Source organism: Piliocolobus tephrosceles, chromosome 17 (genome assembly GCF_002776525.5).
Source record: "Piliocolobus tephrosceles isolate RC106 chromosome 17, ASM277652v3, whole genome shotgun sequence".
Taxonomy (NCBI): domain Eukaryota; kingdom Metazoa; phylum Chordata; class Mammalia; order Primates; family Cercopithecidae; genus Piliocolobus; species Piliocolobus tephrosceles.
The window spans coordinates 25,918,049-25,944,687 of NC_045450.1; the positions used below are offsets into that span (position 1 = coordinate 25,918,049).

The following is a 26,639-nucleotide window of genomic DNA, read 5'->3' on the forward strand; positions in this document are numbered from 1 at the left end:
GGCACAGAGCCCCAGCTGGGTTTCTCCTGCCTGGCCTGGCTGAGACCTGGAGGCGCACCTGGCCTCCTCTGAAGCTGCCTCGTGGCACTACTGCCTGGAAGGGGTCCTGGACTGGCCTGGCAGAGCTTTTTCCTGGAAGGCAAATAAGAGGTCTCTCTGCCTTGTGGACCAGCCACGCCAGTGAGCCAAGAGGTACCAGAGGTGACAGAAACAGTGTGAGAAGTATCCGGTCAAGAACAGAGAAAGAGCAGGGTAATTACATGCAGCTGGCAGATCGTTCCAGACGTGATGGGCAGTTACAGGAAGGTAAATAGGAGCTTTTCAGGCAATGAAGGTGGGAGGAAGGGAGCAGGACAGGGCTAGATTCCTGGTGACAAGAGAGAAAGAACAGTTCTGAACTAGTTTGCCTGCAGCTAGGCAAACATTTATATGTATCCCACTGAAAGCTAAAAAGAAATGTAGAAAAACAGAATGGTATTAATTTGTAGGATTAGCTGGGCATGGCGGGGTGCGCCTGTAGTCCCAGGACTAGGAGAGGCTGAGGTGGGAGGATCACTTAAGGCCAGGTTGAGGATGCAGTGAGCTGTGATTGCGCCACTGCACTCCAGACTGGGTGAAAAAGTGAGGCTCCACCACTCTAAAAAAGAAAATGTGTAGGATTCTGGGCAATGCTTTTCCCAGGGGCCAAGCAGAGCAGCTGAGAGGAGTGGTCCCTGGCTGGGAGTCCCCGGGAGGCTCAGACAGGAAGGAGCTCCGAGAGAGAGGCAGGCCCACCTCTGGCCTGGGCTGGTTGGTACCTTGGTGTTGAGGACATTGCTGGCAATGCGGCACAGCACGAGCAGCCCATCCTCCTGCATGGACCAGGTGACGCGAAGCCGCGTCATCCGCTGCAGGGCGCTCTGGTCGGCTTCATCGTGGTAGCGCAGCCTTTTGCTTTTTTCTCCTGGGAACTCTCCTAAAAACACCAGAGGGAGAAGGGAGGAGGCCTCTAACACCTGGTTTGGAGCTGTCACTCTGCAGAGGGGCAGGGTCCCTACCCAGCCAGTGAGATGTGACAAATGGTATTGGTTATCAGATACTCATTGTGTCTAAAGTCACATAACTAACTGCAAAAGACTCAGCCCCTTCTGATAGATTTTATTTCTTTTTAAACTCCTTTCATCATTTATCTTGATAAAATTTCACAGGCACAGGTTGGAAGGCTCAATGCAGCCTCTAGTTAGTTATCTGCCAGTCTCCAATCTCCCCCACTGTGACAGAGTCCTTTGAAGGCATCTTGTACAGAAGCCTATGGCACAGTGCTCGGGGCGTATCCACCAAGTGAGCAGGACCAGGAACTGTGCAGTCACTGGGCCCCCACACTCCCTTGCTCTGTGACTGCACGGGTGTTGTGTAGACTTGAGTGCATCTGGGGACAATAAGGCCTCTGCTCCAGGGCCATGGAGAGGGTGGAAGGAGACTGCATATAAAACATCCAGCACAGAGTGGTGGCTACTAAATAACTAACATCAGCAGTGAGATTTGTGTAGTTAATAACTAAACAGCACCAGCACCAGCACCAGCACCACCAGCACCACCAGCACCACCACCACCACCGCCGCCACCAAAAGAGCAATCTAGCATCAGGGAATATTCACTGTGTGCCTAGCACTGCTTTATGCTTTTTCAATGTATTATCTTAGAATACTACTTTATAGCAACCCTATGAAATGGATACAATTGTTATCACTGTTTTTTGTTGAGGAACACAGAAATATACAGTGACTTGCTGAAGTCACACAGCTGAGTCAGCCGAGTCAGCAGCAGAGGGAGGATCTGAACCTTGAGAGCGTAGCCATGGGGATGCCAAGGTCTCCTGCCTAGGGGAGGTACTGATAGCACCTTCACAGGACAGACACCATACGCCACTGCCAATCTCAAAAGGCTATTGAGCGAGTGTCTTCCAAATTAAGGCAGAAGAAAAGTGGGGCAAGGAAATTTGGACTCGAAGTGACACCATCCCATTTTGCATTGTGATAAATTCTGGTTTTTGAGCCAAATTGTTGCTACACATATCTACGAGAGGCGAAACTGAGGGGGCCATTTCAACTGATGGAATGCTATTTGTTATGAATGCCAGTCAAATAAACCACTAAAAACAGGTTCCTGTTTAAGCATTCTGTCTTTATCTGAAATAGCTACCAGCCATCAGTGGCTGCTGTTAAAACTCGTGGACCACTTAGGAAATATAAAAGTGGTCGAAAAACTAGACGCTGGTCTCCTTACCACCCCCTCTGCTACAAATACTGGCTGGCTGAAGAACTCAAAATGGCAGTCTAAAAGGCACTGTACAAGGGGTGCATCAAATCAGAAGGTGCTGCAGGCTTACGCGACTCCCAGCTTCCCTCTAATTTAAAAATGTAACATGGGCCCATCGTGGCTCACTTGAGGTCAGGAGTTTGAGACCAGCCTGGCCAATATGGCAAAACCCCGTCTCTACTAAAAATACAAAATTAACTGGGTGTGGTGGCATACGCCTGTAATCCCAGCTACTCAAGAGGCTGAGGCAGGAGAACTGCTTGAGCCCAGGAGGCAGAGGTTGTAGTCGGCCAAGATCATACCACTGCACTCTAGCCCGGGCGACAGAGTGAGACTCTGACGCAAAAAAATAAAAATTAAAAAATTAAAATGCAACATGCCTTTGAACTTTGGCTTGATTAGCATAAACACAGATATTAAAAGGTAAACCCCGCCCCCAAAATTAGGATTTGGGCTAGTTGTGATGAGGCTGTTGCTGACAGTTTTTCAGCTGAGATGAAACTAGGCATTTGAACTGAATGAGTTCCTAAAGTCAGAAGCTCTAAAAGGGAAGCATATGGGATATCCGAGGCTCTCTCGTCTGCCAGATGGATGTGGAAATAAAGCAACCATCACAGAGAGTCAGTGCCACACATCAAGGGAAGGTGGAAACTCGCGTTGAAGGGCAGAGCTCAGGCCCAGCTGGAGTGAGGCTGTTGCACGTCTCCAAGCCAAAATGTAAAGACAAGACCCAGTAAATGTAAATGATCACCACTTAACCTTTTTTTCTTCTCTTGATCTTTTTCCCAGGGTCCTTCTTCAGCCGCTTCCGCTTCTGGCTTTTCCCACCCCTCACTCTCCGGTTTCGGTCCAGCGAGGGCTCTTGGTCCACCTCAAACTGCTCTTCCCAGTCAGCACAGAACTCGGAGCCTACTCTTGCTTCCCCCCAAATATTCAACCTGTTGTTGCCTAGACATAATCACAGGAGACAACTGTTTCAGGATGAGTGCTACAAAGGCCAGGAAGACCAAACTGAACATAGGGTGGTCGTTTAGGCCCTGAACTGGTACCATATTTACTTCTGGGGTGAACTCCCAGCACACGTACCTCTGGCACTGAGAGGCAATGGGCGCTTAGACAGAAACGTCTGGAGCCTCACTGTGAGTCCATTCTCTGCAGCAGTGTTCTCCTGTGAGACAAGTACAGCACTGGGATGAAGCATGAGCTTCCACGAATCCCCAGCCGACCAGAGTAACAAATGCACCAAGGTCTCTTAGGAAGCTAAGGGCCGCTGTGCACCGACAGCCAGGGGCTGGATCTCCTACCACCCGCTTTACCATTGCTCATGTACTCCCTCCTGGAGGACCTGTGTCACCCAGATCTTCTGATCCTTCTTTAAAAAGGAATACCTGTCCACGTCACAGAGTAAGTTAGAATCCACTGGGAAAAAAACAGGCCAGGCACACATTTGAGGGGCCTGACGCACCTTCAATACAGAAGCCAGTATTTGTGTCTCTGGTCGGGCAGGGAGGGACAGGAGGGTGAGTAGCGAGGACCCCACAACCCTGAGATTGTGGTCCAGTGTGACACATGCCCACCTTTTTGGCCTGGTTGATGATGTAGCTGGTCCAGATCCAGTTGCGCTTAAGGTGTCCATAGAAGCTGGAATCAAGCCCTGCGGCACCCAGCCCATCTCCGGGGATCAAGCCTTCATCCACCACCTCACGACTTCCACTAAAAGACAGGAAATCAACAGAAAAGAACGCTTCTTGGTCATCCCTGAAAAAGAGAGCCCATCGCTTGGGGTGAGGGACATTATTTATAACCAACTTTCACCTTTCCAGAAAAACACCCCATAGGTAGCAATGAAGAATTTGGGGGCCCTAAGTATTGACTGTTTTTCACTTTTGCAAGATAAGTCAAAAATCCAGATTTTTATATAAAATTCCTAAAATAAATTTTGATAACTGATTACATTTTTAAAAACAAGATGTGAGCTAAATAAAGTATGTCTGAAGCCAGCCATCTGCAGCCTCTGCACCAGAGACATAGGCCGTCTGGCCTGACATCCTAAGCCAGACAAGGGCGGTCAGGCATCTGAAACGAGCACCACCGTAGCCCAGTCCCGGCTGGCCGCGCTTGGGACGGACACGCACGTGGTGTACTCCAGCATGGCACACTTGCGCTCCAGGTTGTGCTTGTCCATGGCGCTCTCCTGCTCCTTCTGTAGGCTGCCCTCCTCGTCGCTGCCCTGGTCTGCGCTGCTGTTCTTCCTGACGCGCGGGCAGCGCACCACGCCTGGAAAACCAAACATCAGGGTGACCGATCACGCCTTCCTGCTGCAGCTCTGGTGGCTGCTGCCTGTGGCTGAGTGGGGAAGAAGAGTGGATTCCCCACCTGTGAAAAGGCTCCCTGGCTACTGGGGTCTGAGATTGGTAAGACCTCTTCATACACAATATCCACACAAGAATGTCAGAGGGAACAGAGGAAGAGAGTTGGAGTACTGGTGGGTGACCTGAGGAAAGGGTTTATGCCAGACTGAACTCACTAAAGACAGAAGGCAGGCAAGGCAGTAGAGAGAGCCCGGCAGGCTCAGGGAGTCCAGCGCAAGGGAAACCCAGGCCTTCCTGTCTCTCAGAAAGCCCCGGAAGCTGCTGGTGCCAGGGTGGCAGAAACGACGGCCCTTGCTGGTGGAGGCAGGGATGGGGAGGGGCCTGCATAGATAGATTGCTGAGAGGTACTGCATGAAGCAGGCCTGGGCCCCACCTGGCTCCAGGAGCAGCCAGATGTCTCCTAAGTGCTCAAGAGGTTTGCTAATGGAGTTGAGAAGTGATATCCAGTTATTCTATAATACAGAAAATTGCATTTCTTGCCAAGAAATATAAGATACCACTAAAAGTACTGCTTGATAGGTGAGGGAAGGTTTGTAGACTCTAAAGACTCTCTCCTAGCATGCTCGGCTGCAGGGAGCTCAAGCCCCACACCCTGCAGCTGGAACTTTACATGAGACGCCTTGCCCAACTTCACCTTGGCCCATATGGTGGTGGCAGTGGAGTTCTCAGCTTAGAAATTAACTAAGATTCAGGGTGGTTACAAGTAGCTTGCCCAAGGTCACCCGTTTGAATGGACCCTTGAAACTAACAGTATTTAAGGCAAAGCTTCTCATATAAATAACAGCAGCACAGGTGCTTGTAAAAAATGCAGACTCTCTGGGTAGGGCCCAGTAATCAGCATTTAATATGTTCCTTAGGTGATTCTTACGCAGGCTAATGTTCATGCAGCACCTACTCTAAAAGATGATTGCATCTCATTATATGATGCTTTTCCCCTCGTCCTTGGGGCAGAACCTCTTCAAATGTTTACTGAATGAAGAGATAATCAATGCCTGATTAATGGGCTCAATAAGCCTCTGCCATTTCTGCTCATGAACACCTAAAGGGATGGAAATTCACCAATTGTCAGGCCTGAAAAACTCTGGTGCAAATTCATGCTGGTTCACAAATTTTTATCTACATATAAAATGCAGGGGAATTAGGGCATTATTAAAATCTAAATTGGCAAAAGCCTAGCTCACTGCTGAATGCTGAGGGTTCTATGAAACACAATGTTCTAAAATATGTCTGGACCCATGAAAGTTTCTAAATACAAGTGCTATTACTCTTGGCATTAAATAATTCTGCCAAGTAAAATGTGTGACTCCCACTCTGCAAAAATCAAAATGTGATACGGGATCTTCCAGCTTCAAGAAGGGAGGAGCGGAATGGAACTCCTCTTGGACGTGCAAGCTGGACGTGGTTTCCACTCCCTCCTGGTAGAGGTGGCAGGAAAAGGCCAGGTGAAGAGAGGCCTGGAGGAAAAGCACTGAGGGGGAGGCTCTCTTGCTTTCTGCAGACTCTCCGTGCATTTGATCCACATTTACAGGACGCCAACTGTGCACCCGGCCTTTGCGACACATTGTGGGGATGGAAGCCAACTATTCTAAGCACAAGGAACTCACAGGATGAAATGGAATGATGCTAATAAAGGTGTGGACAGGCTTTCTCTGAGAGGTGATGCCTGAAGTAGGAGTGGGCATCTGAGAAGCGAGTGAGGGAGGGAGGGCCCTTCTAGGGAGGGAGAGGGGTGTGGGCAGAGGCTCCCAACAAAGCCCAACTCAGCAAAGTCACCAGCACATCACGTCAGTTCCCTCCAAAACACCTCTAGGCCTGCCCTGTCCTCCCCACTGTCACCAGTGGATGCTACTCTCCTCTCACCCACATGGCCTCCTCTCTTTCTCCAACATACCACTCAGGGCCTCAGCTTGTGGCACTGCCCCTGCCTGGGATGCCCTCCCCAGCTCTAGCCCTGGCTCTGCCTCATCCTATAGGATTCAGCTCCAATGTCTCCTCCACAGCAAGGCTGCTCCTGAGCCCTGGAATAAACACCTCTGCAACCAACACCCGGGCCCTCATCGCACTCCTGTGAGCTGTCTCCTCTGCACACTAGATTCCAAGTCTCACGGAGGCAGGGCGGGGTGTGTCCTCACTGCAGCATGGTCAGGCACAGGAAGTGACACACAGCAGGTGTTTAATAAATACCTACTCAACGAACAAATGAAGACAAAGTGCAGCTACCTGGGCTCAACTGGGTGGGGGAACCGGGAGCACCCCACCCATTCAAGGCCCACCACTCTCCTTTCTGAGGGAGCCCCAGGGGTGCTCTGGGCCTCTGGGGAGCACTCGCAACACACCACTGGTTGAGGCAACTCCTAGGCTTTTCTAGCCCTAAATCCCAGTTAGCACACGGAAAGGAGCAAAAGCAGCCAGGTCCAGCCGAAACAGCCGACACCCACCTAGTGGGGTGTTGAGGCAGACGCACTGCAGGTCAAACCAGTAGTTTTCCACATCCTGCATTGAGTTCAAGACATAGAGGCGCCTCTCGAAGGGCCGGCTGCTGCGCGCCAGGTTGTAATGTGGGTCGCAGATGGTGGTGTCAACAATGACTGCATTCTTCTTCAAGAAGATAAAGACCTAAAGGGAGACACAAGACAGGGAGAACACACATTGGGTTTGGCTGCTTGGAGACTGTTAAACAATCAGAATCTCCTTCATTTCGACTTGAGAGACATTACCTGATCTTTATCCTGAAACTTTTCCGTGGGACCAAACTGTAGTAGCCCCATGTAGCACAGCCTCTGAAGGTTCTCCACCACCGAAAAAATGTAACGCCTAGAAAACAGAGGGGGCGGGAGGTTCCCATCACACCACACTCATAGCCAGCCGCAGAGGTCTGCATGTGGGGTGGGGGGTGCGACTTCCTTCTTCTCTTTTCCACCTGGTGGTCACTGGAGGACCAGCCTCAAGCTGACACTGTACTGAGGCCCAGAACTACCCAACCTAACACCCAACCAGGGCCACAGAGATCAACCCGACACTGGGGATTTTATTTGGAAAGTAAAAGTAATGAAAGGGGGAAAAAAAAACATTCCCGTACTTGCAGACATGAACAGCAGATTTTACTCTAAAAGAACCTTCAAATCAAGTAATAAAATGTACCAGTCCATACTTCCATTAATATTAATAACTTAATAAAAATCTTGAGTTTTTGCAAGCTGGAAGTTAGAAACCTTTTCCTCTTCCTGGTGAATGATGGCTCAGAGCCCTGACTTAAGGGTTTGTTTAGACCTGCGGCCACTCTGGATCAGGTTCAACGGCCTCACCTCTTGTACAGAAGCTGCTGCCGGATGGGCCTGGGGAGAAAGCGGATCAGCGTGTGCTTCTTCAGCGGGTGGTTCAGAAAGTCTTCCAGGTTGTCCACCTGAAGAGGTGATGTGCAGGTTCAGCTCGCCCTGGCCCTCAAGAATCTTGAAAAAGTGTTCGCCACTATTTTCTGAACATAGTCTCCCTGAACCTGCCCACTAGGCTCTCCTTCCTGCCTCACCAAGTGCCCCTGCATCTCTGCCTTTGGCCTCGCTGCCCCTCCCCTCCAGCCCAACTACCACACTGCAGGGAGCAACAAACAGGTGCCCTCCTACCCTGCTGGTGGGCATAGAAATTGCTAAACCTTTCCGGGGGCAACACAAGAATATATACATTTATATTAAACAAGAAAAGATGAGATGGAGAACACGCGTTCCTTTTGAAGCCAGTGATTCTGCTCCTATCCTTACCCGAAGGAAATGCTGGAGCCGCCAATCTATGTATTCATCAACATGTCATAATAAATACCTACTCAACGGTACCAAGAAAGTGGAATTTAAATGTCCAAAAATAGAAAATATTATAGTTAAATAAATTAGACAGATAAGAATGCCATGAATCTACTTAATATCAAGTCTAAAAAAGTTAATGATACAAAAAATATGAAACATTCTTTAGTCAAAAGCACAGACAATAAGAGTGAATATAGTTTCAATTCAGTTTTTTTTTTAAAGGGAGATCACACACATACCCGTGTACACACAAGTATGTATGGCATAGCAATGAAAAACTACAAAAAACTTACCAAGAAGATAATTACTTAGTAGTAATTATATCTCTGAGTGATACAGTTACGGGTAATTTCTATTTTATCTTTCTCTATTTACCAAATTTCTAAAAACAACATGTTTTATTGTTGTAATATAATTGTCTATCTTTCTGTCTACCTACCTACCTACCAACAGATCCATTTAGAAGAACGAGTCTTTGAAGTATTTACCCCGATCAACCACCCACCCATCCACCCAATCATCTTTCTCATCTAATCTAGTCTAATCTATCTCAAACAAATCCTTAAAGTATTTTCTCTTGACTGAGCATCCATCTATCCATCCATCCATCTGGGCAACCCCGGGTCTTCAAGTATCCTCCCTTGCCCAGGTGAGCGTAGGCCGCCCAGCCCAGAGCTGAGGGGCCAGTCCTGTGATGGCTCCTGTCACCAATACCTTGTAGCTGACTTGCACAATCTGGATGAAGATGGAGAGGGGAAGGCAGAGGAGGATGTCGCTGACGAGAGCCCAGCCAAAGCCAAACTCCCTGTGGACTGGGAGCGGGGGGATGTAGCGCATCCACGAGGCATCGTCCACATACACTAGGAAAAAACTCACAGTTACCCCCGGCAGCCAGGATCTCAGTCACCATGGTGACACATAGTGACATCATCTCCCAGGAGGTCTTGGTGTCCTTACCCCCAACTCAAGGAAAACTGTACTTGTCAGGCAGGAAGGAAGATGAGGAAGAAAGCCTGCAGGTTCAGGAAGTCTGGATTATGTTTCCATTTGGATCAGAGGCTGCAGTCAGTTTATACAAGGATAAGGAACCATCATGTTTCTCCCTGGATCCTACTACTGGGCCTGCCTGCCCCAGGTGCAGGAGTGGCAGGCGCCTCTCACCTGTCTCCGTGGCGAGCTCCACTTCAGTCTCCCAGGTAACACTGTCTTGGCTGTCTTTAGATGGGGCTTCAGAGCAGGCCTCCCAGGCATTTCCAGAGGAGGACGGCCGGATGCCTGCCCTGCCCGACTCCTGCTTTATCGTTCTCCTTTCACTGATGAAGCTTGGCTTCTCCACAGTGTTGCTGCCAGGGTGCCCGTAGATGAGGTACCACAGAAACATGTGGACCACCCGCAGGCGAGGCATTTTGGGCAGAAACCCTAGAGAACGCCCCAGTCCAGGAACTAAAGCAAGAAAGGGAGAGGGCGGTGCTTGAAAAATCCCATATTGAATTCAGTTTAATTCATTAAAAAATGATTGAGTGCCATTATGTGCCAGGGGCCAGAAAGATGGCAAATATTCTTACTGTCTTAGAGCTTACTTTCTAATGGGCAAGGACTGATAATAAAATATAAGATCTAAAATAGCCCATCAGATGAAAACAGCTGGTGCAGAAAATAAAGCACGGATGGGAGGAGGGCTGCAATTCTACAAAAGGAGAGGCCTCACTGGGGAGCCTTAGAGTGAACTCCAGTTGGTGAAGGAGCTGCCGGCAGTGCAGACCCCTTGGGGCGTGCCTACAGGGCAAATGCCAAATATTCCATAATCTCAGTTTTTGTTGTTGTCGCTTTTTTTTTTTTTTTTTGAGACAGAGTCTCGCTCTGTTGCCCAGGCTGGAGTGCAGTGGCGTGATCTCAGCTCACTGCAACCTCCACCTCCCCGGTTCAAGTAATTCTGCCTCAGCCTCCCAAGTAGCTGGGATTGCAGACACTACACCAAGCTAATTTTTGTATTTTTAGTAGAGACAGGGTTTCACCATGCTGGCCAGGATGGTCTCAATCTCCTGACCTCATGATTCACCCACCTTGGCCTCCCAAAGTGCTGGTGTCACAGGCATGAGCCACCGCGCCCAGCCATCTCAGTTATTTTACAGGGGCTTATTTCTTTGTTGATACAAAGGTACTTTTGCTTGGTTTTCCCCAGTGAGAGATGACGGCTGCGAGAGGAGGTAGGCACAGCAAGAGGGTACAGGACAGGCAGTCAGAAAAGGCCCACCCGAGGAACACCCGTGCTGCCCCTGGTCCATTCAAGTGCAAATGCTGTCTAGCTGCACACACTCATGCTGCTGTTCCTCCTTCACCTGTGTCTTCTAACAGGGAAACCTTGAGAGTAAAGGCCACGCTGTGGGGCTGCAGCCCTGGGAAACAGAAGTCACACACACAATCTCTTCCACTTAGAATCCCTGGGTCTGCTGTGTCTCGGACCTGATGCTGCCTGACAGACGGTAGGGCCCCGATGAGTCAAATTTTCCCTCCTTCCTGAACCAGCATATGTGCCGTGGCCTGGAGAGGAGTTGAGCATCCTGATTATAAGGCCATGGCCACCTGCCTTGCTCGGGACAAGCTCAGAAATGAGGGAGGAGGGAATCCGTCGGCGCTCCAACTCTGAGGAAATTATAGGAGCACTCAGACTCATCAATGACTGTGCTGCTGGGGGATTTGTAGAGTCGGGACAGGGAGAAATTTTCTGTAGTTTGTAGAATGTTCCAGGTCAAGGACATTCAGCAGAAGACATTAATCTTTCCTCATATTGACATCTAGCAGGATTTCATCTGAGTCTATTCAAAGCCTTGTAAGGTATGGCAGGCAGAATTGTCCCCATTTTGCAGATAGGCAAACAGATGCTGGAAGAAGTTATGCGGCCAGAGTAACAGGATCCAGCCCACAGCTCAGATGCGATTCTTCTGACTGTGGCTCAGAGCTCGAATGGAGACGACCAAGTGCCTCAAACATCGTCATACAAACAATAAATCAAATGTAACTAAACACAGACAAGAAGCTGCTGCTTACCTACAATGGGATGATAATTTCTAAGCTGGGTTATGCCCATTTTCTTATCACTTTTTTTCATCCGTCCACTTTCTGATCTAGAGGAAGCACTCAGCTGAGAGTCCCCTGATCCACTTGGGCCCTCTTTTCCTTGACTGTCTTCTTCTGCCTCCCCTTGGGGCACTGGAGGCTGGGAAGTTTTAACCCTGCAGTTCAAATAAACATGCAATAATGTACCGAGAAAATCAAGGGCTAAGAGAAAGGACAGAGTCTGTCCGCGTGAATCAGATACAGTCTCTTGGCCTGGGGATTTCGAATTCTGCTCCCTGTAGGGGCCACGGAGGTGATGCAAACAAAATGTCAAGTCATTGAAACTTTTGGGGGTGATGGGGATTGTGGGGCCCTGGAGAGGGCACCTCCACTTATGGGTGCTGCCTTGTGAGACAGGGAATCCAATATGCTAGATCTCTGACACGTGCATCAATGCTAGAAGTCAGGAATTATATGAGAAATTAACCAGCAATTGATTCAAAGTATGTGTGGCCAATACTTAGCAGATCCCACAAACCAGCATGTGCAAGCCAGATCAGCCCTCTGCCTGCCTGTGAGAGTTTCTAGCTGAGACACAGCTAAGAACTTTCTCCCTCCCCTGAGTTTTCTCTCAGCTCATTACATGGTTTATGAACGAAATAGAGAAGATCTGAGAAAGGCAACCAGAATCACTGAGAGCCATTATGAGAGTGAGTGTCAGACTTCAGAGGCCTATGATGGGGAGTACTCTGTCCACACTCTATCAGACAGAATAAAGACCATTAGGACGTTTTCCCCCCCTACAGAATCCTGAAATTGGTCCTTATTTAGACTAGGATATCATGGACCATGAACTCCAAACCAACAAATCCACTGATCCATGAAGGTATAAAGAAAGGGCTCTTGTGGATTGCTGCACCTGACACACAGGCCTGGCAGCCTTGCTATGGGTTCTTCCCAGGCGCTTCCACTTGCCTGTTGGCTGTGCTTGAATTGGAGATCCGGAAGCGGACCTGCTCGATGGCACTTCTCACCAGAGGGTCGTTCTGGTCCATGGACGGGTGCACCACCAGATCCACCTGGAGAGAGAGGTTGGAGCATCCCACAGGTCAAAGAAGAGCTGAGGAGAATTGGCTCCACAAGTCGATTCCTGGTGGAACCTCAGTCACACCTGTTTTCATTAACATTTCCAAAACACAATTGGGAGATCAAAACAAAATGTGTTGCTGAACAATATGCTGGTGCAGCTACTGGCAGCCAAATCCCTCAAGTGACCAAGCAATCAGGCTCTGCCATGGGTGCTGGGGCTGCTCAGCCCTACTGAGGAATCTGGCCAGGACACAGAGCCGTCCCCCTGCAAATCCCTCACTGGGCTGTCACAGCCCACTGGTTTCTGTTGCTACCTGGTGAGCTGCTCTGTGCCCCCTTTCCACTATCTGAGAATTTCCCAGTTGCTCGTGAGTCCTGAGGGCTTCCATCTGGAAAAGGTAAGCGGCTTTCATTAATCTACCCTTGCAGAGAGTGCCATCATGGGACTCCTGCCAGGCACACATCCAAACAAACCGGCAGAGAATTAGAGCTGCTTTTGTTGTTTTACCTTTTCCAAGCTACTGAAGCTGAACAGTTAAGGTGGTTATCATTTCATGAGAGATACACAGGATGAAAAACAGACTGTGTGGAAGGGAAGTAACTTGAACGCTCAGCAGGGAGAAGGGGAGTGGGACACGGTGTGTGTGAGTGCACCAGTCATGCTGTGGCAGGTGAGGATGGCCAGGACCCCAGGGAGCCATGCTTCTTGTCTGTCTCTGCTGAGGCAGAGGACAGCAAGGTCAGGCTGTCTGAGCATCCACTCTGGCCAGCAGCTTCATGCTGAACACAGGCTCAGATAGATGTGGAAACGGGGCAGGCAGCAACGCCTAGACGAGGGCTCCCGAACGCCACTCTTGGCTCATTTTCTCCTGATCCTCATTTGTGAAATAAGGACCACCCCGCCCCCATCCCCAACCACCAGTTTTGTGGTTTTGTGAAGCTCAAATGAGATGCAGTGAGGCAACATTTCAGAGAATTCAAAGGCAAGGGAGAAATATACAGCATTCACATTGCCCCACTTTCCACAGCCAAATGGCCCAGCAAACTTCCCAGAGGCCCCACGGACGGGGCAGAACACAGGAGCAAAGGCGAAAGACTGACACAAGCACACCAGCTCCAGTCCACATGGCCCCAGCAGATCAAAGGCTGCCAGCAGCACATGCTCTGGGTGCCAGAGAAAGTCCTGCCTGGAAACCTACGCTGGTACTAGAGTCACATGCACATGACGGAAGCCCTTTCCAGCTGGAAAAACCAGCTACTATAGTGGGACCTTGTGGCAAGAGGCCTGGGCACTTTCATTTTTGAGGTTATGTGGCCCCCCATGCATACCCGCTGCCCCCGTCCCTCGCCCACTCCCTCCATCACTGCCTGGAGACATAGCTGATGCCTATGCCTGCCTGCCTCTCCCTAACCCTAGGCTGGAGGGTGGGAGGGTGGGGGGATTCCTGTCTTCAGCGACTCCACTCTTTGAAGATGAACAGAAATCGAAGACACTGCTGCTACTGGGCTACAGTTTTTCTCGGCCTTCACTGAGAGAGGGCAGCACAGGAACCCACTGCCACTGCTCAGGGCACAAGTGGCAAACTGGTGGGGAAGCAGGGAGCAGGGGCCAGGGGACATTATTGTTTTATTTTAAAAAGACTTACAGTAGATCTAAAAACTGATAAGAGCTATCAATGTGAGAAGGACAGACACTGTTGTTTCTTAAGTCATTTTTCGTACTGCTCTGCAGTTGTCAAATTTCTCAAAAAATAAAAGTAGAAAAGCAAAAATGACCTTGTAGCTTATTAAGAAAACAAAATATCAAAGCAGAGCTTTCTTAAGGCAGAGATTTAAAATGCAGTCAGAAGAAAAGGTCAGGAAATTACGAGCGACTGTCCCCACACAACCATTCCCTTTGGCCCTGGTACCTGGCTGTACCATCACAAATTACCCTGACCGTGAAAAACGTGTGCTTTAGAATGTCCGTGAAGCCGCTGAGCTACAGTTGCTATGGGAATGCATGCCCCTAAACTTTAAATTTTACAGAAATAGACATGTCGAGGTGGAAGAGATGTACTGCTCCCATCGGATGACCCGGCAGCGCATCCTCACTGACTCGATGCCATTGCTTCCTCTGGGATATTTCCTCAGCTCTCCGAGGAAAGTGTTCTTGCTGCTTAGTCTAAATTTCCCACCTTCTAAATGTTATTTCATTTGTCCCACAATGACTGAACTTCAATATGCCTCTGCCTGCCTTCTGCTTCTTCAAGGATGGCTGCGGGGCTGGATGCCTGCACAGCTGCTGCCTGGAGTTGACATGCTTTACAATCCTAGCAAATTTTTGCTCTTTTCTGTTTCCAGCTAACCTGTATTCCCCAAATCAGGAGGCGTAATGGGAAATTCCCAGTCACTGGTAATAAAGCAACTACCAGGATACAGCAATGACAAGAGAAGCTAGACAAAAACTTCCAACAGCACGAGGCTGGCTCTGGACATCAGGGGAGGCCTTGGTTACCTTCTTCTTGATGCCATCTTGAATGACGGTGGTCCGATACAATCGCAAGAGACCTTCCTCAGACAGGTTCCGCACCAAGCGAACAATGGACTTCTTGCAGCACTTGGTGGACACACCTTCCTGCTTCTCCTGATCCATGATCATCTTCTGAATCCTGGGAATCACAAAATAAGCAGATAACACTCCCAATCTCAACGTGGAAGGCCTTCCTCAACCCAGGCAACAGAGACATGCCTCATGGTACCCAACAGAAACAGGGAAGGAACAAAGAGGGTTTCCCCACTCTGGAAAGACTGACTTCTTGAGACGTTAATGATTGTTTCCCTCTGTGGCAAACGTATCAGATAAGGACAAGCCACCAAAGACAGCAGCTCCACAGTTTAGTCTTTCACCAGCAACTTGAGTGCGTTTTGACTTTTCTCTGGGTTCATCTTCCTCTAGGTCTTACTGAATCACGATGGTGATCTTTCTAGATCACTGATCATAGAATGCAGGGCCAGCGGGCGTGGTGGCTCACGCCTGTAATACCAGCACTTTGGGAGGCCCAGACGGGTGGATCACTTGAGGTCAGGAGTTCGAGACCAGCCTGGCCAACATGGTGAAACCCCGTCTCTACTAAAAATACAAAAATTAGCCAGGTGGGTGCCTATAATCCCAGCTACTCAGGAGACTGAGGCAGGAGAATCGCTTGAACCCAGGATGCAGAGGTTGCAGTGAGCTGAGATTGCCTCATGCACTCCAGCCTGGGCGTAAGAGAAAGACACCATCAAAAAAAAAAAAAAAAAAGAAAAAGAATAAAAAATAGAATGCAGGGCCAGAAGGGACATTAGGAACACCTAGCTAAACCTCTCATGACTCAGAGGAGGAGAACAAGGTGACAGTGTGTGCAGATGGTCCCTACCCCCTCCCATTCAGCCCTCGGAGTATGAGGAAGAAGCCATGTCCCTGATGGAAGGTAAGGCTCCTCCTCCCCAAGTGGCTCTCACATTGGGTGCCTCAGAAGCCCTGAAGATGCCACCCAGGAAGTGGTGGTGACAGGAGGTTACAAGAACCATATCAGAGTTCAGAGCCTCTACTCCATCCCAAACACAGAAGTTCTACTTGTGTCTCTTGTTTTTTCTCCTCTAGAAGATTCTATTTGCATAAAATGCACCACAGAGAACTAAAAGTCTGGAAGTAATGCTACTACCCGCTTAAGTGTCTCCATAGCCCTTCTGGAGCAACCATCTTCCAGGTAAGGAAAAGACAAAAGCACTTTCCCTGTGACTTCTGCTTCCTGCTCAGTCATTCTCTCTCTGACTAGTGTGCTGATATTCCTCAGTATCTGCTCCTTTTGAATAAGAGTAAACTCTAAATCCTTCCTACTGCAAAAGAACGAGACGAGAATCTACACAGCGGGACACAGATTTGAAGGCCACTCAGTGGTGTCCATGGCTTGTGATGACCAACTGGTAGGAGGATTACTGTTAGTGCAAGACAGACACACAGCTCCTTACGTGAATAAACTCTCGATTAAGCGAAGATTGGTGACAGCTTCTATGATCAGATTCCTACGTTTCAGCAGTCGGTAAGTTTCATGTGGTTTGTCTTGGCCTGAGCTGTGCCTCCCAGTCTTCAGGGAACTGCTACTCTCCTAGAACAGAGACCAAAAGCACAAGATGGGCTCGGCAAGGTTTGGGGGCCACACGCCACTCTTGTGAGTGCACTGGCTCTCTTCAAGGACTTCTACTCCTATCTCTCAAGAAGAGAAGCCAAGAAGCCTGTTCTCCTACATAGGATCCCACTACTCTACCATCTTAATGCTTTGAAAATCAAAGACATCAGCCAGCAGAGGACCCCGGGCCAGTTTATGAAGATTAGCTGGTTTCAGGACAGAAATCAGAGGCATCTACTCCAGCAGCTCCTGAAAAGCTGGAATGTGTTCCCTCAATTCCCCTTTGGTTCTCCCACAGTGGAATGGAAGAAACTGACATACTGACAATTACATGCCAGGTATTGTTGGGCTTTTTTCATCAAAAACTCTTAACACTTTTATCATCATAGTTTCCATTGTACAGAAGAGGAAACCAGAGCTGTGTGGCTAACTTTCCAGGGTTTCATGGGGAGTGAACGTGCCAGGATGGGGCCTCTGACTCCAGATGGAAGAAGCCAGGGCAGTCTCTGGGCAAAAAGTGACATGAGGCAGAAGACGGCTTTTGAGTTCAGAACAGGTTTCCTCGAGGAAAATTAGGATGAGTGGATCTGTGCTTCCTCTTCTATCCCCACTAAATCATCTACTTATCTTGTAATGTCTTTCTCTCTTAATGAATTTAAGATGAACTGTTTCACCCAACATTGGATCAAAATGTGAAAGCCCAAATGTGAACCCTATATGGAAAAGAAATCCTAACTCTAATACACATCTTGTGAATCACTGGACCCAAGTCAGCGCCTTATGGTAGCCCCGGGGCATGTTCTGCTTGTCACCTCCCAGTTTGGAGTAGCAATTTCAGGAAATGAGAAAATGTCCAAGGAGGTCACTCAGTGATGGCTTCTGAACAGCCAGGCCCCAGCCCTCTTCCCTGTCCACTGTGGTAGCTCTAGGCAAGACACAGTTCTTTGTTGAAGGGGAAAGAATCAAAGATTCAAGAAGGGTCCCAAGAGGGGCAGAAAGTCCTTTGTTCACCCTTGTGTTTCAGGGTGAAAAGTGTGGGGGAAAATCATGTGCGTAAATCTAGCCACTTTCCACGGGGCTGCTGGACAGCAAAGGGAACGTGCTCTGCCAAGAGCCTCCAGGCAAGCAGAAAGGGTGCCATTCTTTTCAGCAAGGATGTGGGGAGGACCACGGTGCTGCCATTACTCTGGGAATGGACTTCCATCAGTGAGAGGAAGAGCTGAGCTAGGAAACAAGTTAGAGATTTTAAGACCTGGTGGGAGTGCACAGAGGTGCAAAGGGGATGGCAGGGGGAGAAAGGCAGGCGGGACTCGAAGGGACCTGCTGGGTTCCACTGCTGGCAGGCCCAGCCTCCCTGGTTAGAAAGAATGCCAATCCTGACTCCATGGAGAGTTGTGGCATCCAATGAACAGAAAAGGCCTGAAAGGGTCTAGAAAAAAAATCAACCCCACGCCCCATCACCTCTGCCATAGAAATACTTCCAAAGCACAGGCCACCATTCCAAAAAGGGAGAAGTGGCATAGGGTAGGGACTGCACAGGCAAGTTACTCTATCCCTTGGGGCCTCGCTTTCCTCTCACAGACCAAAGCTGACATTGACCTTACAGGGCTGAATGAAACAGCAGTGGCCAGGCGCATGGCTCACACCTGGAATCCCAGCACTTTGGGAGGCTGAGTTGGGAGATCACTTGAGCCCAGGAGTTTGAGACCAGCCTGGGCAACATGATGAAACCTCATCGCTATAAAAAAATACAAAAATTAGCCAGGTGCAGTGGCACGTGCCTGCAGAAGAGGAAATCTGCAGTCCCAGCTACTTAGGAGGCTGAAGCAGGAAGATCACTTGAGCTCAGGAGGCGGAGGTTGCCGTGAGCCGAGCTCATACCACTGCACTCCATCCTGGGCACCACAGCAAGACTCTGTCTCAAAAAAATTATTAATTAAAAAACATACATAAACAAACAGCAGCAACACCATCAAAAGCCACCCCAGATCATGCATTTACTACTCCGTGCTAGGTGCCTCGTTCTCTACTCAGTGTTTCCAAAATACAGAGGGTGGCACTGACAGTGTCTGAGGTACTGTTGTGTGTCCAGTATTGACATGGCATTAGGTGAACTGAATCACATAATGGGGAAAGGCATTCCTTATCAACTGTCTTTTAATCCTTCCAATTATATTGATGAAAGTACTGGTTTGACTTCACTGTGTCTTTAACTCCTTGATGTATAACAGTAACTGGCTGGAATGTACTAATACAGTTTTGACTTTATTGTATCTATTCTATGATTACTTTCTTTTTTATGACAAACAATATTGGCCATTTATCTAAAGCAGAGTTTCTCCACGTTGCCAGTGCTGACATTTGGGCCAGGAAATTCTCTGCTGTGAAGCTCTGTCCTGTGTATTGTAGGATGTTTAACAGCATTCTAACCTCTCCCTATTGGATGCCAGTAGCAGCCTCTCCCTAAGTGTGGCACTGAGAACTGTCTCCAGAGATTGCCAAATGTCCCCTGGGGTAAATGCCAATCCGGACTCCATAGAGAGCTGTGGAATCCAATGAACAGAAAAGGGGTAAAACTGGGTAAGAACCATTGATCTAAATTAGGCATAAAGGTTTCCCTCTAAAATAAATCTAACTGAAAAGAATAAGTTGTTGGAAATCAATAAGCCACTAGGTGGATAACCATGCAGACAATCTCTGCGTAGGGCCCAGGCTGCACGAGGGTGGTGTGTAAATGAGCACCGCGCTACTGCCCGAGAAGCACAGGCAGGCCTCGGCAGGAAGCACAGGCAGGCCTCGGCACGCAGCACTCTTGCTGTGGATGATTCCACTGTGATCGTGTGATTCCTAAGCACAGAAACCATGAGGCCACAGGCTCCTTCTCGGAGACAACTCCCTCCCTCTGCATGCACTGACCTTGGAGTTTTCCACCCGGACCTCCTCAATCACAGCTATGTCACCACTGTTACTGTCCGCACAGTGGGAGACAAAGGACACGTTGGGTTCTGAGACGCTGCTGGTATCCAAGAGGTTGTCCCTGCTGGCAAGGCTCTGGCAGGCTCTCTCTTCAGTGGCTCCTGGGAAGGAGGGTGGCTGCTTTTTCACTGGGTGTAGGTTTACAACTTTCCACCCACCTGTGGTGGAGGAAAGAGGTAGAACAAATCAAGGGGGAGGCCAGGAGGGCATTCCTGCTTGGCAGTCAGACCAGACGACATGGGCCAGAGGATTCTGCTGAGTCAGTTGAAAGGTGAGGGAAGTAGACCAGCAGTAGCTTGGGCCCCTCCTTCTGGCCTCTCATCTACAGCAGGGTTTCTCCACCTGGCCAGTGCTGACGTCTGGGTCGGTTAATTCTCTGTGTCAGGGGCTGTCCTGTGTATTGCAGGATGTTAAACAGCATCCTGGCCTCTACCTATGAAATGCCAGTAGGAGTCCCTCCTAAGCTGGACATTTAACAATGTCCCCAAGGGGCTCAGAGCTGGGTACCAGATTTGCAAACGGGTCATCAGCACCACTCTCTATGCATTTAAAAAAAGTTTTCTATAACTAAACTAAAAACTTGGAGGAGTCTTAGACTGCTGGAGGGGAGGGGGCAGAGGAAGCTTATGAAATTCCATCCTTTAATAGTAAAAACAAGCAAACAAAACACGGGCCATGAAGAAGTGATTTGCAAGCAGCCAGGAAATACCACAGGACCCTCTCCTCCAAACCCATAATGATGTGGTACAAGTGACAGCATCGGGCTTCTCATTAGGACAGTTCCAAGGGCAACCGCAGGCGTTTGCTGAACTGAAGGGGTGTTTCTTGCAGGTGCCCAGCAGTGCAATGCATGCAGCCCCCACCCGCCCCACGCGCTCCCTACCCTTGGTTGGGGTGGAGTGATGAGGCTGGGTCTTAGGCCGGAGGTTCGCAGAGGCTCTTGTGTCCTTCTGGGACCCTCTGCGTCTCCGCTTGCTGCTGCTCCTCTCCTCCTCACTGTCTGACTCAGAGAGGAAGGTGTCCTCGCCTTCAGGCAGAAGTGACTCCTCCTGCATAGATGCCAGGCTCACGGTGGTTAAGAGCTCACTGCGGGCCTTCTCTCTTTGGTACTGCCGGCTTAGGTCACTCTCCTCTGCAAACACGCAGGAAATGTACTTGGTGGTTCGCTGCCGACCTTCATCTTCCATGAATCCCTAGAGGGAATAAGATATGTTTATCCGACTGCAAAGAGGGCATCACACCCACAGGGGTTCAGGTGGTCTGTGGCGTCTATTTCCTTACTGGCTTTCTTCTGTGTCTCCTGTCTTACTGCCTGGGCCCTGCGTTGGGCAACACTGATGCTTCCTCCAGGCTCTTCCTCTCTGTAATCCCTCAGGTCTTGCTTCCACAGGGATCCTTTTCTGAAGTACAACCCTGAATGTGTGTTTGCTCTATGAGGCTATGAGCTTCCCAGGGACAGGGCCCTGACTTAACCTTCCATATAGCCCCAGTGCCTGGGACAGGACGTGGCCCAAACAAAACGGTCAGTAAGCAGCAAGCATTTGTGATGCACACTGAAGTTAGACTGGAGAACGCGAGCTCCACTTAGCCACTGCCATGAGGATTGGTGGACTGGGCATCAGTGATCCACACCCAATTTAACTTCCAGAACAGGGCAAGGGGCTCTTCCCAGGGCCTTTGACAAGAAAAGAGTAACATCTAGGTACCACCACATGCCAGGATAGGGCTAAGTGTGCTGCAGTCATTCACCCAACTATAATACTGCCTTCCAGCCAGATGACCAGATTGTGAGCAAGACGAGAGTGGCATGTCAGGGGCTGAGACCACAGGTCTGAATTACAAAAGAAGAGTGCCAGACAGGCATAGCTGGCCAACTCGATGTCCCCAGGCACCAGGCAAGTAACATGCATGAGAAGGAGGGCCAGGGGGGGATGGTGGAACCCTGGAGAGCACTGCTTTGTCTGAAGCAGGTGGATAGAGTGGCCAGCCCCAGCTGACTATCCCCACATGGGAGTAGGCTCCTGGGGTGGCCACATCACCTTTTGACTTTTCTTTCTTTTTGAGATGGAGTTTTACTCTTGTTGCCCAGGATGGAGTGCAATGGTGCCAACTTGGCTCACTGCAACCTCTGCCTCCTGGGTTCAAGTGATTCCCCTGCCTCAGCCTCCCGAATAGCTGGGATGACAGGCATGCACCACCACGCCTGGCTAATTTTTTGTACTTTTAGTAGAGACAGGGTTTCACCATGTTGGCCAGGCTGGTCTCGAACTCCTGACCTCAGGTGATCCACCCGCCTCAGCCTCCCAAAGTGTTGGGATTACAGGTGTGGGCCACCATGCCCGGCTACTTTCTGACTTTTCAAAGCTGACAAGTCATTCAATTCTTAAAAAAGTGAAGACAAACAGGAACCACAGTGAGGGAGAGACATAACATGGCTATGGACTGCACTCAGCCTCGGGGAGGCCAACTGCCTCCTTGACACACGTCATGCCATCGAATCTTCTGACTCCTTAGCGAATATACCGCACGCACCTCCAAAGACAAGGGATGTTGAGGGAAGGCTCAGGATGTTACCTTGACAACTTTGAATCTTTGAAGGAGTCGGCACAGCATTCTTGCTTCTAGTTTTCCCACATTCATAGCCACTCGGATTTCAGCTTGGGAAATTCCTTTCGTGCCTCTGCGCTCAACTGTGAGAAACAATACACATGAACCCAAATGGCTGCAAAGGAGCTGTTCTGCACAAGTCAGTTTCCAGCCCACTTTTTCAGCAGACATTTCAATGCTGTGAAATTAACAGACAGAACAAAACATACGCCATTTCTCTCCCTTATCCTCCCAAGCATGCTTCCCTCCCAAGCCTCTGAGTAATATACTATGCTAGGCTAGTAATGCTAACAGCTAATGTCTGAAAGCTTACTATCTCACAACACCACTTTAAAATACTAAATGTCAGGTGATCAACAGCTGAAATACGAAAATGCAGGAACCCAATAGGCTTTACCCAATGGCAGGAAAGTAGCCCTTTCGCATGAATGAACTGTTTCAGATCAATGAAACTGACCTCTTTAAGAAGCATCAAAATAATTTTTAATTCAGAACTTTTTTTTAATGTGTATTCTTCATTTCCCAGTATTTCTTGATAGACACAGAGGCACTGTGGACCCTGACTATTACATTGTCCCGTAAGAGTCGTGCAGGCGGGGACTTTGAAAGGAAATGGTATTCCTCAGCTCTGGAGTAAATGACTTGCAGCCCACTGGGCCCCACTGTTGCTGTGTGTAGCTTGTTCACTCCTGGGCTGTCATAAGCTGGTGTATGTCAGGACTGTGAGTATATCTGCCGCTCAGAGGCCCTTTAAATGCATCCTACTAAGCTGGAACTAAGAACTCCAGGAAGGAGCTGGCTTAGGAACTGGGAGGTAGGCAGGGAGTCCCAGCAGTAAAGCACATGAGCCGCAAGGCAGACTTGGTGGCAAAGTTCTTTGACTTTTCAGAAGTATCTTCCTTTTGGCCGGGTGTGGTGGCTCACGCCTGTAATTCCAGCACTTTGGGAGGCCAAGGCGGGCGGATCATGAGATCAGGAGATCAAGATCATCTGGCTAACATGGTGAAACCCCGTCTCTACTAAATATACAAAAAAATTAGCTGGGCGTGGTGGCGGGCGCCTGTAGTCCCAGCTACTCGGGAGGATGAGGCAGGAGAATGGCGTGAACCCAGGAGGTGGAGCTTGCAGTGAGCCGAGATCGCGCCACTGCACTCCAGCGTGGGCAACAGAGTGAGACTCTATCTCAAAAAAAAAAAAAATCAGCCGGGTATGGTGGCACATGCCTGTGATCCCAGCTACTTGGGAAGCTGAGGCAGGAGTATCACTTGAACTTGGGAGGCAGAGGTTGCAGTGAACTGAGATGGCGCCATTGCACTCCAGCCTGGACAATAAGAGTGAAACTCCATCTCAAAAAAAAAAAAAACAAAAAAAAAGAAAGAGAAAAAAGAAAGAGTTAAGGGGAGCGTTTCCCCAACTGTGCTGTGAGGAACCCATTCTGAGAGATGTGAAGGGAGCTACCAAACAGCCCTCCAAAAAGGCTGGGCCGACCCCACAGCTCAGTCAGATCCCCTGTAGCCGCTTCACCTTCTGCTCTGTCCTCCCGGCAGGGACCTGAGGCCACACCACCTATGACACTAGGTCACTGCTGTCCTACACAGAAGTTAGGGGACCTGGGGGAAGGGTTAGGAATTAGAGAGAATGTTTTCTTTGCCCATTTATCATAGATTCCTGGCCTGTGGTAACACCAGACCAATCTTAGAAAACAATAGATAGCTCTTGAACCTTTGAATAATAATAGTAATAGCTTTCTTTTTTCAGTGCTTTCTATGCACCAGACCCTATAGCAGCTCTTTTATTTTGATGTCATTTATCCTCATAATGTGCTAGTGCTGATGCTCTCGATATGTGATGGTTAACCTTAGGTGTCAATGGGACTGGATTAAGGGATACCCAGATCACTGGTCAGGTTTTATCTCTGGGTGTTCCTGTGATGGTGTTTCTGTAGGAGACTGGTGTGTAACTCAGTGGACTACATGGGACAGATCTGCCCTCCATGTGGGCGGGCACCATCCCATCAGCCAGGGGCCCAGACAGAACAAGAAGCCAGAGGAAGGCGAACTTGCCCTCTCTTCTGGAGCTGCAGCCCCCTCTGCTGCTGCTCTTGGCCATCAGAACTCCAGGCTCTCCATCCTTAGGTAACTGGGACATGCTCCCACGGCTTCCCTAGTTCTGATGCTTCCCTGGGCCTCCAGCTCACAGACAAGCTAGTGGGACTTCTCAGCATTCATAACTGCACGAGCCAATTACCTTAATAAGCTCCCTCTCATACATCTACGTATATTTTTCCTACTGATTCTGTGTCTCTGGAGAACTTTAAAATGCCTGCTTTTACAGATGAGGAAACTGGGGCTCAGAGACCTCATTAAAGTCATATGGCTAAGTGGCAGAGCAAGGATTCAAACTCCAATCTGACCTCAAAGCCTGAACCCTTCCGGGGAACCAAGGCGCTTCCCATTGTATTACATTCTCTATAGCAGAGTCCTCTCTCCACATGTGGGCAAAGCACTTCTTGACTCAGATTCTCGGGAACCACATCCAAGCTGGTGTGGGAACAAGACTTACTGAGGTCGTAGGTCTGCGTGAGCATATCCCGCTCGAACACGATGTCCACGGGAGGCACTGTCTTGGAGATGACCTCCTCGTCCTCGTCATCGTCATGGTCATTCCGTTTAAATTCCTTCAGCAGCTTGAGGCACCGAACCATGACATCGGTCCCTGGCAACACAAGCACGGGTTTTCCAGCAATGAGTGAAAGCAGCACTGCGTGGGGGAGGTGAGGGGTTCTGAAATATCACAGCACATGTCGGCAAAGACAGAGATCCCCACAAAGGTCACACACATCACCATGTCCGGAGGTTTAAAAATGGCTCATCCTGGACCATAAGACCTGACATTGTATTCCATAAAGCTGCTTTTTGTTTTTAGAAGAATGAGGGAAGAAAACAATGCAAATGGAAGGAATAACGAGGTGCTATTAGTTCTGTTAAATCAAGTCGCCCTCTCCTGCTAGAGACCAGCTCCATGACAACAGGAGACGTGCCTGTCTCTTCCCAGCACCCAGGACACGGCCCTCACTCAGCAGGCACGCAAGCGGTATTTACCAAAAGGATAAAAAACATCTTTTTCCTTTTAAGCTAATACTCACTGCCAATAAGGTGTGGCCGCAGTGTAAACGAGCTGTATAACTCTTCTAGAGCATTTCAAGGGGATTTTACAACGATTCCGAGTGTAAACATTTATTCCAAGAAAACAACTCAAAAGGAGGACAAGGCTATCAGTACTAATAGGTTCACTATAGTACTCTTTATAGCATCAGAGCGATCTTATGAGTATTACAAAAAAACCAGCAACGGGGGTGGAGGGTGGCATACCTACCAGCCACCTCACTTTCTGTGGACTAGTGTCTGCCTTCAAATCATCGCACTGCACCTATACTGCAACCTACAAAAGTAAAACATGGGGAAAAAATAACACACTTGTGCCTACGGCTATAACGAGAGAAAGATAAGTGTACATGTAGGTAAGAACTAGAAAAGGTACAAGGAAAAATGGGGACTTGTTGATACTTGACATGTGCTAACTCATTCGGTCCCAACAACCCTCAGATGAAGACGCTAGGGAACAGAGGGGTTGAATAACTTGTCCAGGCTCCCAACAGCCTGTAAGTGACGGGAAAAGTGACTCAGTCAGGGTCACCGGTCTCCAACATGAACACCAAGATACCCTGTGATACACGATTACCCGGAGTGGGAAAACTGCCCTGCAAAGATGTTCACGTCTTCATCCCCGGAACCTGTGAACATGTTGCCTTCCATGGCCAAAGGGACTCTGCAGAAGTGATTAAATTAAGACGTTGTGGATTTTTGGGGGTCATTGTTGTCAGGGTGAAGTTAAACATTTTGAGATAAGATTATCCTGGATTATCTGGGTGGGCTCAATGTAATACCACAGAGTCCTTAGGCTGGGCATGGTGGCTCACATCTGTAATCTCAGCACTTTGGGAGGCCAAAGCAGGGAGGACTTTGGGAGGCCAAAGCAGGGAGGATCGCTTGAGCCCAGGAGTTCGACACCAGCCTTGGCAACATAGCAAGACACAACTCTACAAAAAAATTTTTTAAATCGGCCAGGTGTGGTAACATGTGCCTGTAGTCCCACCTATTCAGGAGGCTGAAGTGAGAGGGCTGCTTGAGCCTGGGAGGTTGAGGTTGCAGTGAGCCCGGCTCACACCACAGCACTCCAGCCCAGGCGACAGAGACCCTGTCTCAAAACAAAACACTAAACAACAACAATAA

At 49.1% G+C, this 26,639-nt stretch overlaps 1 protein-coding gene across 3 annotated transcripts in view; it reads right to left on the reverse strand.

The window, feature by feature from the left end:
* Positions 1-26,639, reverse strand: part of GTF3C1 (general transcription factor IIIC subunit 1) — an 85,827-nt gene that overhangs the window by 24,289 nt on the left and 34,899 nt on the right. For all 3 annotated transcript variants that reach the window (XR_003309655.1, XM_026455390.2, XM_023192947.2), the window contains exons 7-24: positions 24,910-25,062; positions 22,315-22,430; positions 20,624-20,933; positions 19,681-19,898; positions 16,607-16,743; positions 15,111-15,264; positions 12,500-12,603; positions 11,516-11,700; positions 9,629-9,910; positions 9,182-9,327; positions 7,976-8,073; positions 7,388-7,484; positions 7,109-7,286; positions 4,434-4,575; positions 3,876-4,011; positions 3,385-3,466; positions 3,058-3,246; positions 798-955 (exon numbers count right to left, since the gene is read on the reverse strand). Coding sequence is in view for 2 of the 3 variants with exons in the window: in XM_026455390.2 (XP_026311175.1) it covers positions 798-955; positions 3,058-3,246; positions 3,385-3,466; positions 3,876-4,011; positions 4,434-4,575; positions 7,109-7,286; positions 7,388-7,484; positions 7,976-8,073; positions 9,182-9,327; positions 9,629-9,910; positions 11,516-11,700; positions 12,500-12,603; positions 15,111-15,264; positions 16,607-16,743; positions 19,681-19,898; positions 20,624-20,933; positions 22,315-22,430; positions 24,910-25,062 (2,885 nt within the window). In the remaining variant the exon portion in view is untranslated. The remainder of the gene's footprint in view (positions 1-797; positions 956-3,057; positions 3,247-3,384; positions 3,467-3,875; positions 4,012-4,433; positions 4,576-7,108; positions 7,287-7,387; positions 7,485-7,975; positions 8,074-9,181; positions 9,328-9,628; positions 9,911-11,515; positions 11,701-12,499; positions 12,604-15,110; positions 15,265-16,606; positions 16,744-19,680; positions 19,899-20,623; positions 20,934-22,314; positions 22,431-24,909; positions 25,063-26,639) is intronic.